The 18724-nt window shown below is 39.6% G+C and overlaps 2 protein-coding genes across 5 annotated transcripts in view; one reads left to right on the plus strand and one right to left on the minus strand.

Annotated features, from left to right (window-relative positions):
- The window catches only part of LOC128467717 (RNA-binding protein 4B-like), a 43859-nt gene that overhangs the window by 17460 nt on the left and 7675 nt on the right, over positions 1-18724 (plus strand). The window lies entirely within an intron of this gene.
- SPTBN2 (spectrin beta, non-erythrocytic 2) overlaps positions 2679-18724 on the minus strand; it is a 66641-nt gene continuing 50595 nt past the window's right edge. For 2 of the 4 annotated variants that reach the window (XM_053449404.1, XM_053449405.1), the window contains 28 exons: positions 17612-17729; positions 16620-16778; positions 16134-16436; positions 15870-16023; positions 14782-15652; positions 14453-14590; positions 13183-13939; positions 12782-12984; positions 12505-12595; positions 12156-12302; positions 11748-12011; positions 11430-11654; positions 11094-11183; positions 10672-10950; positions 10423-10553; positions 10040-10244; positions 9122-9496; positions 8506-8750; positions 8215-8353; positions 7474-7558; positions 7193-7389; positions 6774-6931; positions 5644-5716; positions 5335-5382; positions 4816-5045; positions 4444-4617; positions 3920-3962; positions 2679-3491 (listed from right to left, as the gene is read on the minus strand). In XM_053449404.1, the coding sequence (XP_053305379.1) occupies positions 3270-3491; positions 3920-3962; positions 4444-4617; positions 4816-5045; positions 5335-5382; positions 5644-5716; positions 6774-6931; positions 7193-7389; positions 7474-7558; positions 8215-8353; positions 8506-8750; positions 9122-9496; positions 10040-10244; positions 10423-10553; positions 10672-10950; positions 11094-11183; positions 11430-11654; positions 11748-12011; positions 12156-12302; positions 12505-12595; positions 12782-12984; positions 13183-13939; positions 14453-14590; positions 14782-15652; positions 15870-16023; positions 16134-16436; positions 16620-16778; positions 17612-17729 (6124 nt within the window). In that variant the 3' untranslated portion in view covers positions 2679-3269. Of the gene's footprint in view, positions 3492-3919; positions 3963-4443; positions 4618-4815; positions 5046-5322; positions 5383-5643; positions 5717-6773; positions 6932-7192; positions 7390-7473; positions 7559-8214; positions 8354-8505; positions 8751-9121; positions 9497-10039; positions 10245-10422; positions 10554-10671; positions 10951-11093; positions 11184-11429; positions 11655-11747; positions 12012-12155; positions 12303-12504; positions 12596-12781; positions 12985-13182; positions 13940-14452; positions 14591-14781; positions 15653-15869; positions 16024-16133; positions 16437-16619; positions 16779-17611; positions 17730-18724 lie in introns of all 4 variants that reach the window. The other 2 variants (XM_053449402.1, XM_053449403.1) reach the window with 1 other exon arrangement.

An 18724-nucleotide genomic window follows, 5' to 3' on the forward strand; every position in this document is an offset into this window, starting at 1 on the left:
GTGACGTTAATATACTGATGTGATACTGGGAGTTATGTTGTATGTCTGGATGAGTATATAGTGATGGGAGTTATAATATTGCAGTTGTGGTTTTGGAAGTTATGATATACCACTCAGTATATACCAGGCTCAGTATACATATATTAATGTGAGTTATGTTGTACCACCTGCAGTGTCAAAATCAGAATAAATCACTGGGTTTGGGGAAACTTGTACCAAATATGTATTTTGGGGAGATTTCATTTTTGGCCAAATGTTGGTATTTACCTATTGAAATGTCTCCTCCCCCTCTGACCTCATACAAGCCATAACTCTGCCCCTTTTTAGCTAAAACATTCCAAAATCAAGCACCAACCCATAAACCGCTCGGTTAGTTTAACCCTCAGTAAAGTTTATTTGCCTTGAGCATACACTATAGTGCTGTATACCGGAGAACTTACCAGGATGGGCTACTTAGGAGCTCTTCCTCTTCTGGTGCAGAGGTTTCACACGTAGCAGGGCTTTCTGTTTTTTTTTTTTTATTGATGTTTACCTACATTGCAGTCACCTGGGAACCCTGGGTTTGACCAGGAGCCTCAGGGTGATTCACTGCTTCTCTGGTTCACCCTCTCTTTCCCCAAGAAGGGGTAACATTACCCATGTGTGTCCACCATTGAGATGATCACTAATGACAGTGCTAATGAAGTCCATTCCTCCATAGAATTTAATTAGTCAGTGTCTGGTTGGGTCATAAAGACTGAGCCATTCTACTATTTATCAAGGGGAGTAATAGGATAAGGAGTCAGGGTGTCTGGTAGATTGGGATAACAGAGCAAGAGCACATACAAATTGCCAATATGGAGCTGCCTAAAAATATTGTGCAAAAACTTGTTTAAATACGAATTTAAAAAAAAAAGCACACATTTAAATCTTATAGTCGTAAAACTTTTTCATGGAGGTTTCTGCCTTTCTTGCTGTTGTGGTGGCTAAATCTAGCAATGTAACTGTGGGCAGCTGAAGCTGCAAGATGTTGCCATCCAGTTGAATTAGTATGTACATCTAGTGCTCAAGGGTAAGAGGAGCATTCTACATATTAAACCATGAGGTTTGTATTGTTCGCAGTATGACTTGTGTTGGTACACCAAATAAACTTAATTTCTGATCTCTTCTTTTTCTAGCTGACCCTGGGGGCTGTTTTCTGGCTTGATACAGCCAACAGGATGACAACAATTAAGCAAAGACAAGGAACTGGCAGAAGTCATGATGAAATTTGCAGTGGCGCATTTTAATTTGGAGGACGCAATTAGAAAATACATATCTAAAACTCAACTTGTAAAAAAACACATGCAAGTTTCCGTACATATGGTCTAATAGTTTATTTAACGTAAATTTCAAAATTCAGCAGGCTTTGTCACAACAAGAATAATGACAAGAGTTTAACCATAACCTCCTATGTAAAAGGTTACAGTTGCCTTCAATACTGCATGTATTTGCTTTATGAGACTCCCTCTTCTTGTTAATAAATGCTATAACCCTCCCAGGGTTATGTGTTGGAGGCAATGAGAAGAAGAAGAAGAAGAAGAACCATTTTATGGATCCTCTACGTTAAAAAAAAAAAAAAATCACTTCAAAGCTTCTTAATGGCACGCTTTCTCCGTAGGACAAATAAAGGTCTTCTGCAGCAGGGTCAGACCGGAACAAAAATATCCCCAAGCAGTTAAAGCACAAACAGCCCACACAGTACGAAGTTATAAGAATTTTGCAATTGAAAATAGGCCCAGTGGCTCACTTAAACTTTGTCCTACATGCCGTATGGCCACCCCAGTTCTGATCTGGCAAACACCCCAGTGGGCCGATACTTAATGTTCAAAGTACAGTAGTTTTGTTGTCTTCTGCAAATACCTCTAAAGGCACAAAATAAAATACTCTTTCGCCATGTTGTGTAGTATTAAGTTAAACATTTTAACACTCTAAATTTCATGCACGCAAGGACTACTTTTGCCTCTAGGTGAGATGGCACCCTTTTTCAATTGTGCCCATATTTCTTCTTCCAGACACTAAGAAAAATACATTCATAATTGCATTACCTATCTAGAGGTGTCATAAAAGATTCAACAAAGTACCTTTTATCCATTTCTGTTGAAAGAGGCTTGGTGAGGCAAACACAGGCTTCTGTGCAATAACGAAATTCTGATAGATAACTTCTAAGAACTCCAAGTGTTGTATATAATGTCCTTATAAACATGGGTAAAAACACTTTCATGCATAGTTTACCCAAAAATAGCATTTCAATGTATGTTCTTGCTTCACTGTGATATTGCGTGTCTTTGTAATTTTGTTATGTCTACTATAAACCATTTTTTTTCTATAACAAGTCTAAACACAAAACAGAAGCAACTATTTGCATTCCTAAATGGCTGGTAGGAGGCAGGTTTTAACCCTTTAAGCATCAGAAGCACGCACAAAGGAATTTTCTGGTAGGATTATGACATGTTGGCCAAATTTGAAACCACCTGGTTTAAATGTCTAGTGCAAAACGTGTTTAGGGTGCACTGCTTAAAACCTGCATTGCTGTGGTTATTTTCCAATGCAGGTTGATAAGGTGACCGCATCAGCCATTTTTTTCTGCTAGTCATACATTTTTACATGCAGTATGTGGGATCGGTTAACCACGTGTATATCCCATATATGATCAGTACTCAAGTCAGAGAGAACCTTTATTTGAATTCATTTTTTCTTATTTTTGCTTTTTGAAAAAGTATATAGTACTCTGTGCAACATAAAGATAAAATAATGGGAAATAATCAGGATATTTGAAAGCATCAGTGAGAGAAGTCATATAGCCGAGTTCTTTCAGTTTATTGCATCTCCATTATATGCTTCTAATGTTGAATAGGTCTCTGACGCCAGATGTCATGTTAGAGACTATGACTGGACATGCGCATAACAATGAAAGACCCCACTTAGAAGAAAAGAGAATGACGTAATAAACAACCCCCTCATGAATGGCTTATATGCCTCATTACAAGGGCCCCAGAAGCCAACTCCAGCTCAACTTTTCAGTGCAAGAGGAGCTTGCCCCGACAATACACCAGCTACGTTGCACTCATAGGGTCTCAATGTCTGTTTGTCACTGGAGGTGCACATTATGTATAATTATATATAAAATGCCATACAACCACTCTAGTCCCCTCCTCCCTTTCCCACAGGTCCCATTCTGTTGGATTCACAGGGTCTGATCAGCAGTGAAGATCTGAAACACAATGTTTTCTTGATGACCATCAAGCAATTTACTTCTTCTTAAAGAAACTAAACCTCTTTTCTCTGTCTTTCTCTTTTCCTTCCTTGCTGCGTAGCGTGACTTGTCCTTCCATGGCACTGTTGGGCGACACCGGTGGCATTGTCATAGAGCGTATCATGCTCTTAGGAAGCCCTGGGGAGCGATCTGAGGGATCTCCAGGAGATGAAGGCAGCGAAGCATTGATCACTCGCATCCAACTGCTCATCTCGGCCTAAGAGATTAATGAAAAGAAGACAATACATTAGCATATTACATGACCGTCATAAAGGAAATGTAGCGTGCTGTCCTATTTTCATAACAAGAATTATTGAACTAAATGACTGCAAGGGGATTTCGCTCACCAAAACAGAGCGTTAATATGTTGCAAAGCACCTTAACATTTACTATGTGGCTTTAGATTTAGAAAACAAATTCAGTGTTAGGTGTCTAGATAAATAGTTGAAAAGGTATTTTTTTTTTTGTACAATTGCAGGTTAGTTACTCATTACCCATTGATCCTTCTTTTCATTGAAAATATTTAATCCCTCCGTATATTGTATATGGACACATTTGAAGGCATAAACTGCTTTATTTTGTCTTCAACTTGAAGTGTTTTTATATCAAATCATCAGGTTTCATGTAACAGTAATTCAATCTTACCTCATCCTTTGCTTGGAAAAGGTATTCCTTGCCATCAGATAGGCTGGGGAAAAAAATACGAAAACTTAAAAAATACTTAACACCCAACAATTGTTATATTTTCATTGAATAATATTGCCGTACTGCTAAGATTATGCTAGACTTTGATTTTCCCAAACCGTATTAGAAAACTATTAAAGGTTCACATCTGTACAACACCGCAGGATATGATGCGGGACATAAATCAGTACATAACACACCTCATGTATTCCTTTTAAAGCCAAGATATAACTGAATAAGGAAGAGTAGTCATGCAGTTGATATTAACACATAGGGTTTCTATTACTTGTGTATGAGTGCATGAATGCATGTATGTTTGTATTTTATTTATAACACAATTGTGGAAAATGACTGTTTCATTACATTACAGAATATTTTAAGGTTTACATGATACAGTGTAGGAATGGACAATTCAGCCTCAGAGACTGTCAAGACTGTGAATTACCCCCAGCTCACACTGTGCACCTCCCATTATCTTTAATCACCTGAGCTTGAAGACATTCTTGCGCTTCTTGTAGTCATGGGCCACGCTGCACTGAGCACCAGCCAGTGGGATAGGAACCTCGCTGTGATACGGAATCCCACTGCCTGCACTCTTAGCGTCTTTGTAGAAACCAAGGCTGCCTTTCTTCAAAACACAATAGACATTCTGCCAAGATCTGCAAGTAGAGAGTGAAAGGAAGTGACAATGTGGGGGAGATATAAAAACACTTCAGTTGAAGACAACAAGTAATCATATTGAGTTTATTCAAGTAAGCCTAAATACATTATAAACCCAACCAACTCTCCTAGTAAGAGACCAAGGGAGTGGTAACCAAATTATCCAAATATAAATGGCTTCTTATTTGAACATTTACCTGTTTGCAGCTTTTTTGTTGTGGGACTCCATTTCCTGCTTACGATGCAACATCCCCTCCATTTGCTCTGAAGCGAGAGGTTCTGGTATGCTGATTGGCAAAGTGGACGACTGGATGTTGATTGGGGAGAAAGTTGGCCTCTCCTGAAGCTGCGGTGAGGGTGGTGGGCTCCCATCCTTGCCCGTAACATCTGCTTTGGCCCCATTGGTAATATCTGCTTGGTCAAAACCCTGAATAAAAGAAGGCAAGCTATAGTAATGACAATGCAAAGTGCAGCTTTTATGCAGTAATATTTGTCAGGGCTTCTGCAACTATTTTAACCCCTTAATGACAAAGCCCGTGCATGAACGGGCTCAAAATGCATTGTTTTCAATGGGTTTAGGGACCGCCCATTGTCCTTAAGAGGTTAATTAGATACAATACCAGGGGCACTGCAACCATAATATAGAGATGTCATTCTGAGTACACATTATTTACACAGTGCAATGTGAGACCTGCTGTACAGACTCTAGCCCCTACCTGGTATTCAGATAAGCTGTCGTCAAACTTCCGTGTATCAGTTGACGGCTTTAAAAACAAAAACGCACATTGTCACTTTAGTACTGGATGGGCTGAAGTATTAAAGAAAAAGCATGTTCTGCTGTAAAAGACGCTCAGAAGGTGGCTGTAGCCCGGTACAGATGCAAAAAAAATAAAAGTTTGGTTTCCAGCAAAGAAAAACAGAAGTAATTAGTTTATAAAGTGGACAGGCAGGATAAAAAGGGCAAGCAGCTCTTCTATGTTTTATCATATGCAGATTTAAATACAAATGAGAACAACCAGGCATACCTGTGGCGATTCTGAAACTGAATCCATATACAGGCCATTTACCGACACCTGTTCCTGGGAAGGATTCTGAAGCCTGAACGAAAATAAAATGAAAAAAAACAATTTTAATCAAAATAAGATAACTCAGAAGCAAAGGTCTTGATTTTTCAATCATGCAGGTACAGATAGTACCATCAGGAAATAGACACGCTGTCACAAGCAAGACTCTCTCTAGAAGGTGTTGCAACTAAGTAGTTCACACCATGGAAAGGACATTTTTCAAACGGCTGTCACCATTTGGTACAAAAGATGTCAATAAACAGGACCAATATTTTTGGATTTTCTTATGCTGGTACTTATTCGGTACACCTGCTTGCCAAAATTGTGCAGCGTCTCTTACAGCGTTGCTTGCTAAACATTTCAAATTAGGCCAGTTTCGGAACCATATGGAAGGAAATCGGCTTGTCCGGAGCAGTGTAATTTACCAAAGGTATAATGTGAAAATAAATTTCTACACCGGTCATGTATGCCGCAATGGCATTAGAATTTTTTTTTTTGAAATATGTATATATGAAATAAAGCACAAATGACTGGTATATTAACTAAGCAAAGTGCAAGTAAGTGGAGGCAAAATTAAAGTTCCACCCCACTTGTTTATCTATGCATTATGAACGATCAACTCTATTAAGTTTCTCTAGCAATAAAAGTGAAAGTGGCTCTGTGTAATGTATAAAGCAAGCTTGTAGATTTAACAATTTGGTATTCACAGCCATGTTGGTCTTTCTTACAGGGTAAGCCCCATACAGCCCCACCAAAGAAGGAGCCAATCAATGGAAGGAGCGCACTCGTAGAAATGGGAGAGCTTTCTGCACATGGATGTGGGGAGTACCATTAGACCCCTAGAACTATTACAGAGCCAGTGCTGGAGCTGGTTGGCAGCATGAAATATTTCATCTTTTCTCAACATATTTGTAAATTAACAATCCCCACCACTTCAGGCTACTGGTAGTCTAACATACACACTTAATTAAGTGCATTGCGATTATTAGCCTTTACAACACTGCAGTCTTCTGCCCCATACAGTCAGACGTATAAGCTTGGCTGGAGTATTCGCTTATCGTACATATGTTCACTGGGAAATAAAAACTAACCTTTCATTTAGAATGTTAGCAAGAATGGTTTGGTCTTCAGTAGACTGTTTGATTTGAGTTTGTAAATTATCCTCATCCTCTTCAGGCTGAGGTGGGGTTGGCGGTCTTCTTTTCCTCTCTTCTTCTTCGCGGCGCCGTCGCATTTCCTTTTCTTCCAACTAAAAGTAGAGGACAAACAGAATAGAACAAAATAAATCTAACGCACAGACTGTGTAATAAATATTCAGGTTGTTAAATGAAAGTCTCCAATGGTCAGCACAATTTTCCAACTAATTAAATGATCAAGAGTTCTCTTCATTGAGATTGTAATAAATGTGTGAAAAATACACTACCCTTAAATATTCATACAAATCTTTTCTATGCATTGAGTGGTACACATATTTCTCATAAAATATTATGCCAATTTTCCGACTTCTCACCATGGTGAGCTTTTCCAGAAGCAAGATTCTCTCATCCCAAGTTGCCACAGACTTCTGGAAGGCTTCATGCCTCTTGATCAGGCTCTCCACCTCATCTACATTCCCCCCAAGTTCTGAAGATCGGACGATGGGTTCCTGACTGGAGAGCCAAGCTTCGGCCACATTAGCATCTCTTCCAAACATCAACACTTCTAGGACTAAAAAAATGGAGGTATGCATTAAAAAGTGTAAGAAACACCACTTGCAAACACTTTCTTCTTTAAGAATATATTACCACTTACCAATCTGCAACCATTCCATTTTATCCTTCCATTTATTCTCAGTCTCCTGCCTTCTTTCCTGCAGCTGTTCTAGTTTCTCTGATATCTGAAAACAAGAAAATGATTAGGGGGAAAGAGAAAAGATTTGTGGAAAAAAAACGGGAAATACCCAACTCTGGTTATATGTGCTGTGAAGGCTTATGATAAAGCTAGTTTGCTGTATCAAAAAGGCCAGGGGAGAGCTTTGAGCGGCATAGTTCAATTCCAAAGCTTTAAATTTGAAACCCAACAACTATGATATTAGATGCCTAGTGTTGATTGTACATTTAACTAAGCAGATATAACATACATACATACATATACATACATATATACATACACATATATATATATATATGTATATATATATATGATGCAAAAATAAAAAATCCAATTTGCAAACATTCATAGCATATAGACCAATATACAGAATAAAAGCCTATTTTAATGTTTAGCACTCTAACCTACAATTCCTATGATGCTTTGCCTGCAACAGACAACTTTTGTTTTAGGATGATAGTTTAGTGCCATGAAACTGCTGCTTCTGTTTAAAATCCCCTACTTTTTATGTTGTAAATATACAAAAATATTCAATGTATTCATTGACAACTGAACACTGAGCATCCTTCATATTGAGAAGTGCCACTCCAAATCTAAGCTACTAGACATGAAGTTTAGACAAAAGGAGCTTCAACCAACAAGAAAATGGAGACAGGGTTGTACCTTATCTGAGGCATAGTGATTTTTCTCTAGGAGAGAGTTGCCAAGATCTATACATGTAGTAAAACTGTCTGCTCGGGCATCAACTTCTGCCTTGATGCCTTGGTGATTCTTGATGACCAGATCAGCTGACGATACATCACTGGTAAATAGACACAGAATATATATTGACATAACAGGTGGGGCATACATATGGTAAGTAAGATAGTAATTTTCATGTAGGGCTTATAACCAGTGACCCGTTTAATATACTTCACCCAAAAAAGATACAAAGTAGAAAGGGGGATATCTCACCGTGGCTTTTCTTGAGCATCAATCTGAAGGTTGATATCATCCATCCAGAGCATAAGATCTCGAACCATCCTGAAAAAACGGAATTTCTCCACTGTGTCGAGAAGAAGCTGCCGCCTGGCGCTGCTAGCATTCTGCAGTTCCCCCCATGCCTCTGTCACTGCCTGCTCATGACGATGGATATCTGCAGCTTTTTCACCTGCGTACGCTTTCTGCAGACGAGAGGCATCTTCCTGGACCTGCTTCACCTGATGCAGTGCAAAAGAGAGAAAAATGAAGTCATGTCTTTTGATGGAAACATAGAAACCCAAGAAAAAGAAAGAAAAAAAAAAAAAAGATTGTAGCTTGATAAAAAGCTTTGGGTACAATGCAGAGCATACAGGATTACCACATGTACCATGTGTTGCCTATACTAACATTATGGTTCTATATCAAAAAGCAGGTGCAGAACCCATCTTCTGCTGTGTTGATTGCTCTTCATTGCAAAATTTAGTTCTCACCACACTCTACTGGTTACTTTATCTCAAAAATTACTGTTATAACAGCTGTTGTCTACCTAGACCACCCACATTTAAGACCAGTAGCCGTGTACTATACACATTTTCTTAGTTCTGCTTACTTGTGCACTAAGTGCTTGAATGTCATGTTCAAAAGTAGTGTGCATGCGCTGCATTGCTTCCGCAGTATTAAGGTCTCTGCCAGTCTCATCTGGCATCAGCTTCTGCTTGTCCTGGATCTGGCCCAGGGTCTCACGGGCATCCTGGTAGAAACGGTGGAGCTCATAGGAAGCTGCCAGCATCTGGCTTCTTGTGTCGATCATCTCTAAAAGGTCAGCCCAGGCTTCATTAAGAGCATCCTTCCATTCTGCAACAGTGGCATTCTCCGAGTGGCCAGAGGAAATAAGCTCATCTGCCATGAGGTTCACACCATCAACGCGCTCCTGACCAATATTACTGGTATCACGGGAGAATTCTCGGAATTTGTCTCTCAACATCTAAAGATATAAAAAGGAGTCATTCTTAATAAACAAATATGTTAAGTAGTATATGTATTCAGTTTCAATAGCATTGTAGCTAATGTTTTGGACTGTAAAGAAGAGGAAAAAAGACTCACTTATGCTGCTCAGTTTAAAACTATTATTAGTATTAGGAACATCATCGAATGCCCAAACCCTTCTCAGTCATGTCTCATTTATTATTTTGCAGAGCACGCTTGTCATTGAACACAAAATCAGACCCCAAATCTAATGCTCTCCATGTTGGACAGCCCTGACAATCAACACAAATTTACTGAGTTTACAAACACAATTATCCTCGTGTTTGAAAGGCATTGGAAATATATATCCACTATGGAGTATAGTATGTAATTGTATGGATAAACAAGGAACAGATTGCAGATCTCTATGAGAACCCCCCCACACACACTTTTGAGCAAACTTCAAGTGAAGGTTCTAAATTGACCCTCCGCCAGTAAATTGTATTGTTCCCACATTCTTTACGTGAACATAATAGTGTAAATGTATATATGTATCACATACCGTTACATGCTCATAGTCCTGTCCCAATTCATGGGAAGCTGCCACCACCTCACGCTCAGAGATCCAGTGCTCGAGGTCCTCCACATCCCTCTTAAGCTGACAGAGTCTCTGGTGCTCTTGCAGCTTTCCTTGCCTCTCCTCTGCCAGGTCCTTCAAGCTGGCATACAGCTTGTCCACCTGCCCTTGACGCATGGTGATACGATCGCTGTTATAACAAGAATAAGTACGTTCATAAGGAAGAATTAAAATGAACCATGTGTATTTTGTATACGAGTTTTAAACAAAGGTAGCCAATGCTTTTAACAGCTGTTTTCATAGGACAATTCATAGGTCCTGCATTGGTGAAGTGTATACTAGATTTGCTATTACTTTGCTCTACTCACCTCTCCGGATGACCCCTAGAAACCATATCCCGACTAGAATTGGCGAGTTGATGGATAGTTTCTGCATAGTCATCAAGTGCCTGCTCCATCACTAGATGTTTCTTAAGCATAGCCTGCGCACCTATCTCATCCTAAAAGTATAAACAAAAACACATTTATACAAGACTGAAGATGGTATTGTAGACATCCATTAGAGGCAAAGTCACAAAATATTATTTAATTAAGATGTGCTTTTTGCGTTTAACAAACCTTGGCCTTTTCTTCAGACATCATGTGAAGCTCCTGTTCACCCATCCAAGCTTCAGCTTCAGCAGCATCTGCATAAAACTGTTGAGCAGCCTGAGAGTCTTCAAGACGAGCATGGCGCTTTGCAGCCTCTGCTCCCAACTCGTCCCATGTGCTCTTTAACAAGTCTAACCTCTCTCTTATCTCCTGTGCATCTAGCACATTGTTCTTAACCGTCGTCTTTCCCCGTTCTAAGATGTCATCGATTCGAGGCTGGTGTCCTTGGAGCTCCTTCTGTAATGTCTGGTGGGAAAGAATCAAAACTTCATGAACAAAAGGCGCTACAGGATGATTTTTCAATTCTTAAATAGAAAAAAAGCCTACCCATGAGGATGTTCTCAAAATAGAGTAAAAACTTTCCTATTAATTAGGAAATGGGAACCTACCTGATTCTTTTTTATAAGAAGCTGCACTGTAGGAAGGTCTTTTCCATGCTCAGTTGAAACAGCCATTGGCATCCTTTCCTTGACCCAAAGCTGGAAAAGAAATAAGCCTCAATACAACACAACTGCACACAGTGTATATGTCTTATTTTACATGATGGGAAACAGAAACACTCCAAAGTCTTGTGGAAAGTCGTCATCGAAATTCGGTAGTGTATGTACGTACGTGTGTGTGTGTGTGTGTGTGTGTGTGAGACAGGTTTAGGGTAGGGCATACTTGAATGGCACAGTATAATGAAATGTAATCATAAAGCTGGGCCTTGGCACATTGTTTCTTACTATTTCATCCTCAAGGTCCCTGTTAAACTGATGTCCTTCCTTGGATGCTAGAAGCAAATTCCTCCTGTCGTTGAGAGGTGCACGTAAGGTGGAGAATTTATCCGCAACAGTCTTGTGCTTGGAATCAACCTCCACGATGTTGGCATCTTCCTGTCCCAAGGCCTGTGCTTGAGTCTGAATAGCCTCTAGCTCCTTCTCTCTTATTTCCATCTGGTTCTCCAGCATCTGTATATAAAAATATTTTTAATTAGGTAACTGTAAAATATATGCTTGGCCTGTAAACATGTTACCAAGGAGTTAAACGTGTGCCATATTTACCTGCTGTTTGTTCAGTAGAATGTTAACACTAGTGAGATCTTTCCCATAATCATCGGATTGTAGCTGCTCATCTAGATTTTGCAACCAACTTTCCAGAGCAGAACAGCTCTGAGTGAAAAGTTCTGCCCTATTGGCATCAAACAGACATTGTGCTTTACTTTGGGTGGTGGATTCCAGATCGTCCCACAGGCAATGAAGAGAGTCCAACTTCTCTCTCACCACAGGTTCAAGCTCTGGCTTTTCGGCCATGAGCTGATGCCCTTCCTGAATGGGAGAAAATTATGTGTTAAAAAAGTAAGCGGGAAAATTGAGAAAAAAGTCCAGGGCTAAGATCTGTTTGGTGAAAGAGACAATTAGACATATTGTCGTTCCGCTTTTGTTAATTGGCTACAATATCACAACCCTTACCTTGTCAATCTTGTCTAGCCAATCTTTATTTGATGCTAGCTCAGCCATGAAAGCCTGATGCTTCTGCCATTTGCTATGCAGATTTCGAGCTTCATCATATGAGACATCCTGAGCTGTGAGCATCTTTTCATTGATCCACAGAGTTAGCTAGAAGAAAAACAACTTAATATATACATCATACACTTGAATGAGGTCTACCTCATCTGTACAGGCCTTTTATCCTTACATATGTAAATGTCTTACCATTCTAATACTAAACAGTGGCAGTTATGTCAAACACATGCTCACACAACTATATAATATTTTACACCAACACGGTACGAGCCCGATATTGCTGAACAACAAGTACCTCTTGGCAGTCCTGCATAAAGTGCTGAAGATCACGATTGTCCTTCAAGCGATTCAAAACATCATTGGCAGCTTCTCTGTTCTTTTTATGTCTAAGAAATAAAAATTATTGTATTTGTTATTGCTTGCTGTGTACCTGGTAATTACAAGAGTAAAGCTTACTCTTGTAAGGGAACTACCAGTTTTATGATTTCCCACAAAAAAGAATGTCTGACAGTGCCACTCCAGATGCTAATGGGCTAAAACTCCATCTTCATTGGCCATAACTATTCTCTCACCTGTCATCAATTGAAGTGACCTTCTCTTGAATCTTCTCAGAATTGATATTCTGTTCTTGTATCAGCTTCCTTCCAGAGTCCACTAGGTTCTGGATCTTCTCTTCATTAGCATCCATGGTGGTCATAAAGTCTTCATGACGTTTGATTGCAGCTTCGGCTGCCTGGAGAGTGCTAGGCATTTCCGTATGGGATAGGACATACTCCTGAAAAAATAATGCTTAGAATGTATTGTTGGTACAGATGCAATTGTAATGTAGAGTTACTCATAAGGTAGAAGAAAAAAGGAAAAGGGGGGGCAATGCCAAAGGAATGCCATATAGGTTTTTTTTTACTTTTATACCTTTTTTTTTTAGTTTAAATCTTTAGGCAAGTTTTCCTGCAGCTTGGCACACAATGCTCACCTGGTTATTGAGAAAGCCTTCTACTTGTTTTGCATCCCTCAGGAACACCTGGAAGCTGTAGCCTTGGGAGAGAAGCTGATGTCTGTTCTCCCACATCTGCCCAAGCTCATTCCAACCAGTGTCGAGTGCCTTAAGCCTCTGTTGAAGGAACATGTACTGTGCATCTGTTTGCCCATGTGTCACTTCTTCACCAACTTCCCTTACTCTTCGATAATCAGCTCCATAATTCTCAATCTCATTCCTTATGCCTTCATGTTGTGCCAGAAGGCGTTCTGCTTCTACTAAGTCAGCTGGAACATCCTCAGAGGCAACTGCTGTCTGTGCCCGTGAAAGCCAGCTTTGGAAATCATCCAAGTCACGCAGAAAGCCTTGCAGCTTGCTTGCTTCCCCCAAAGTTTCCTCTCGTCTTTTCATGGTATCCTTCAGTTCCCCCCAGGTCTCATCAATCTCTGACAACCGGCTTTTAATGGCAGATGCTCTGTGAGGATGCTCAGATGCTAGCTTCTCTGCCTCTTCTTGAAGGTCTCCAACCTTACCCTGAATAGCCTTCAAGTCACGCTCCATGCCAGTAAGCTTGCGCTGGAGGGCAGTAACACCTGCTAAGTCATTTCCCAGGCTCTGAGTGGACTCAATGACCTTAGTCTTTTCCCTCATCCAACATACTGTTTCATTGCATTCAAGATGGTAATTCTGAATATCCAGGGCAGAATCAAGAGCATTCTTCTTTTGACCAACAAGCTGACGAAACTGATTCCAACTGTAAAGATACAATTTTGTTCATTGTAATCGTGAGATAATAGAAAAGCACACGTTCTAAATTACTCATCAGGGAAGCAGAAAAAGGGAAATAGGGAGTGCATGACATAATTAGGTAGAGCATGTGGTTAACAATAGAGTTTTCCATTTGCAACAAAGAATGGGATTGGCTTTAGAATAATTATAGCTATGTAACAGTCTATGCTACTTATGCAGAAATACTCCAAAAACAAATGTTGATATGAATTCACACACGAAGCAAAGCATTAAATGAGAGTACTTAGTAGTGCACAGTATTATTTGTTTCATAATATGTTAAGCATTAGCAGTAACCAAAAAAAAAGATAGGTTTGCTGAAATTTCTGAACTATACTGGTTAGTTAACCTGTTGCATTCTCAAGACTAAGGTCATTCTGATGTGTAAAAAAAAAATATATATATATTTAGAGTTGAAATCATACCAAGGGGAAAATAATAATAATAATTATTATTATTTTAGGAACCAGCCACTTACCGAGCATTTAGCTGATCCTGTGTTTTCCGAATACTATCTTCATTTCTCTGATCTATACTCAATAACTGTCCAGCCACTTCATTTACAGACGCCACTCTGGATGCCAAGTTATTCATTTCTGCTTCCAGTGTCTCAAATCTACAAAATATAACAGCACAGCATAAACATAGGGAAATTAATGGTCAAGTAAAAATTTTATAAAACTAGTGAACCATGAACCGATTAGTCAAAGGAGTGTTTCTCCAACCACCCATAATTATATACTAACAAAATGGCATATATCCGTTAAAAGAGGAGATCATTGACCAAACCTAAATTATAAAATGTACCTTTGCTGAACCACTTCTAGATCTTCAAGCTTGTCTGGAATTTCCATACCATTTAACCACTGCTCCTTCTCATCAATCCACAATATACAAGCATCAGCCTCACTGAACATTTTATGAAGTGCCAGGGAATCTAAAAGAGCTTGTTTACGGTGGGAAGCCAGAGCTACCAGTTCGTCAAAACGCTGCTCCAATGCTGGAAGACGTCCATCAACTTCTGGTGAGTGAGCATAAGATGGTGGTAGGCTGCGGGCTTGTTCGTGCAGGGCATCAATTGCTGGACGATGATTCAGAATCTCTTCTTCAACATCCTTATGCTTTTTAATCAGTGTTTGTGTTGAGTATTCATCATGGCCCACATCACTGGTTGAAACCAGACGTAATGTATCAAGAAGCCAGGCCTCTGCATCATTGGCATCCGCTTGAAACTGGTAGTAACTGTAAGCCTCTCTTAATCTCTTTTCTCTATCTTCGGCTAAAGCTTCTAGTTCCTTCCACTGACCACTCACATCAGCAATCTTTTCCTTAATTTCTCCAGCTCCAAAGTGGCCCTGAGAGACCAGTTCCTCGCCTTCTGCCACTGTCTGTTGCAATGGCCCGTGGCGTCCACTCATTTCATCACGGAAAGCATTATGTTTACTTATCAGCCTCAAGGAACTGGTGAGATCTTTGCCATAATCATCTGACAGCAGAATTCGAGACTGTTCACGGATCCAAGCTTCTTCCTCTCCCATATCCCAGAAGAATTTCCAGAGACGAAGAGATTTCTCCAGCTTGGCCCGTCTGGCAGCACAGAGATCGCACAGCTCTGCATATCGTTGCTCCAAGAGAAGGACACGGGTTTTCACCATCTCTGGATCACATGGTTTGTAACCTGACATGGACAAATTATAAACATTAATCTTTTACATACCTTTATAAAATGTATTCTTGAAGGCCGTGTCATTCTTTGTGGATACTGTATTATTTATTAAGCCACAAATTTTCTCTGGCCAGTATTGCCCTCCCAGTCTTGCTTTCTTCCCTGTTATTCATTTAGATTTGTGTTCCTTAAAGGGCTAAAGTAGGTCCTAATACACAATATAACTTACCTTCACCATCAGTCATAAATTTCTGTGCCACACTTGCAACCGACTTAACACGTTCTGCCTGAACAGTGACGTCTGCCTCCACCAAGTTGTGTGTTTGTAGTAGGTCTTCAACCCCATGAAGATGTTTGCCATAGTCTTCAGACTGTAGACGGGCCTGTGAAGTAAAAATCTTAATTAATCTAGTGTTTCTACCTCCTCTGACATGCATTCCCCTGCAAATTGAAAAAATAAACAGACTAAAACATGTTTTAAATCCTTAAATACCTTCATATCATCAGTCCAGTCCATAAGATACAGCAGATCTTGGAACATTCTCTGAAGTTCCAGGTTCATTAGAAGTCTCTGTCTTCTGGCAGCCACAAGCTCCCTTAGATAATCCCATAATCGGGTCACATTACTTTTGCGAGCCAGCACCCTTCGAATGTCATGGTAATTCTCTGCCTCGAGTTCATCTGCAACAGCATTCACTGCTTGTACGCGCTCGCTGTATGCCACAATGTCTGTTTCAATGGCTTCATGCTTCCTCACCGCAGCCTCCACAGCAGCTAGGTCCACACCAAAGTTATCCTGCTCAAGAACAGAAAAATGGTGAACGATAATTTATGGAGGATGTTTACCCAACAGGAGTTACCTTAAAAAATATAATTATGTTGCTACCCTTCTCAGCATACATTTAATTCACTAAAGCATAAATACAAAATATCCAAATCCATTTTCCAGCGATTGTTTCCAAATAAGAGTAAGCGTTACCTGGGAGACAAGGCGTTGGTTCTCACTCAGCCAAGTCTCTCTCATTGCAGCTTTACGGTCAAACCTAGCAGCCAACTGCTCCAGTTTTTCCTGGCGAATCAGCTCGTTGCGGAGTGCAAGTTCCCTCTCATGTTCTGCTTTTTCCAAACGTTCCCAAGCCTGTTAATAATACAGAAGTGTGCAAATATATACATAAGAAACATCAAAAACGAGTTTTCAAAAGTACATGACATAACATGTAAGCAATATAGGCAGTCCTTTATGTTAGCCCTGGAGCTATGGGAACATTTTTATCACAGGAACATAGAATGTGACAGCAGATAACAACCACTCATTTTTCTTGATGTAAAGACTTGGGTCTTAGTCAGTCTTGTGTCAATGATAGCTTTATGCCTATACCATACACGTGTACATTTCCCTCATTATATAAGCCTCTACTAATTCTGGGAGGATGTTCCATTTATCTACCATCTATCAATCAAGTAAAAAAAAAAATACGAGATGTATTTTCTCTTACTACACAAATACTGCAGTCATGCCCTACAAAATGTTTCTTTAACACACAAAACTTAAAGTACATCAAGCCATATACACAAAATAAAAGTACACACTACTTGATTGGCACATACAGTTGTAGATGAGAACCTGTCTATGGGGCCGTCTTTAATTACATACTATTGCATCGGTTCCTTGCTTAACTCACCAAACCAGCAGAACGATAAGGAGAATCAACCCTTGCTTTAAATAACATACATGTAAACACTTTATAGTTTGATTCCAAAAAGAGGGTGATCCATAAACATATTTCAAAAGCTTAACAGGTTCAGATGGTGTGATTCACAGTGATTTCATTCAGTTGTGGTCAACCATGCTATGGTAACACACTATGAAATTGTATATGTGTCTTATGTCATGCATCAGGTATATCGGTATTTTCTATGCAGGCTGCCCAGTGGACAAAAGAGAATGTCCCACATTATTTATCCATGTACCTTGTTTATATCAGATATAAGTTTTCCCTCTCTGGGAGTATAAACTTTTTGATTGTTTGCTCTCATTTTACTCTGGATGGTGAACAGGAGAACTTCCAAATTTCCCTTTTCCGTGAATCTACAAGACAAAAGAAAGGGTAAAACATTAAAAATTATTAAAATAATTATACTGAAATATTAAGCATTACACTCTCCAATTCATTGCAGTACAAAATGTGAGGTTTGTTCTATTAGGTAGTATCTGGGATCTTTCACACGGTTTTTTCACCCTCACTAAAAATGAGATATTAAAAGGAAGCACAAGGTTTCACTAAAGACAAAATACCAGGTATATGTAACAGTCCTGGTAAAAAAAATGGCAGACATGGCAACCCAATGACATTAACAGTATTTTTATTTATAAACCGTGAAATGACCTTAATACTGCATGTAGTAACCCCTTGAATGATCAAATCCTTCAAGTGAAATGTTCATCCAATTAACACAATCAGAAAGCTTTCTACGTCATAGTTCATGGAAAAAAACCTTGGGGTTTATGTAATTTAGTTTCGAAGAGAATTAAAAATTGTCAGACATCAAACGCACGGACTGGACATTAACATAGCATGCCCCGAATGGCAGTGACCAATAACCACTCCAACCCACTGTCAAGTCCGCTCTGGCAGACAAGGTAATAAATAGTGTGTGGTTGCAATCTACACTGAAAGTGTGGCACATGCCCACATGTACCCAACAGGCGGTTGCATGACTGTGATATGATCTTCTGGCCTTAAACCCCTGGGGGTTCCCTTTCTTTCCAAGTTCAGTCCTCACAATGACCAGTGAGGTTCACTATTCCAAGCACTCTTAAAATAGCCTGTCCAGTCTCACAGGCTAGTTGGTCAATGACATGAAGCCTGCAGCTGGGTTCAATCCAGAAGACACTTTGATCATCCCTGTATATGCACATGCTGATGAACCGCTGTGCTGCTTCACCGATATCCAGAAGAAACCAACAGAAGTATAAACACTAAGAATTTCCAAGTAAAATGCCACTGAAGCCAACAGTTTAAATGGGCAGTTTTACCCATTATTATTGGGATTAAAAGGGAAACCCATTTTTTTTATTAATAA

The sequence above is a fragment of the Spea bombifrons genome, chromosome 10 (genome assembly GCF_027358695.1).
Source record: "Spea bombifrons isolate aSpeBom1 chromosome 10, aSpeBom1.2.pri, whole genome shotgun sequence".
Lineage (NCBI taxonomy): Eukaryota > Metazoa > Chordata > Amphibia > Anura > Pelobatidae > Spea > Spea bombifrons.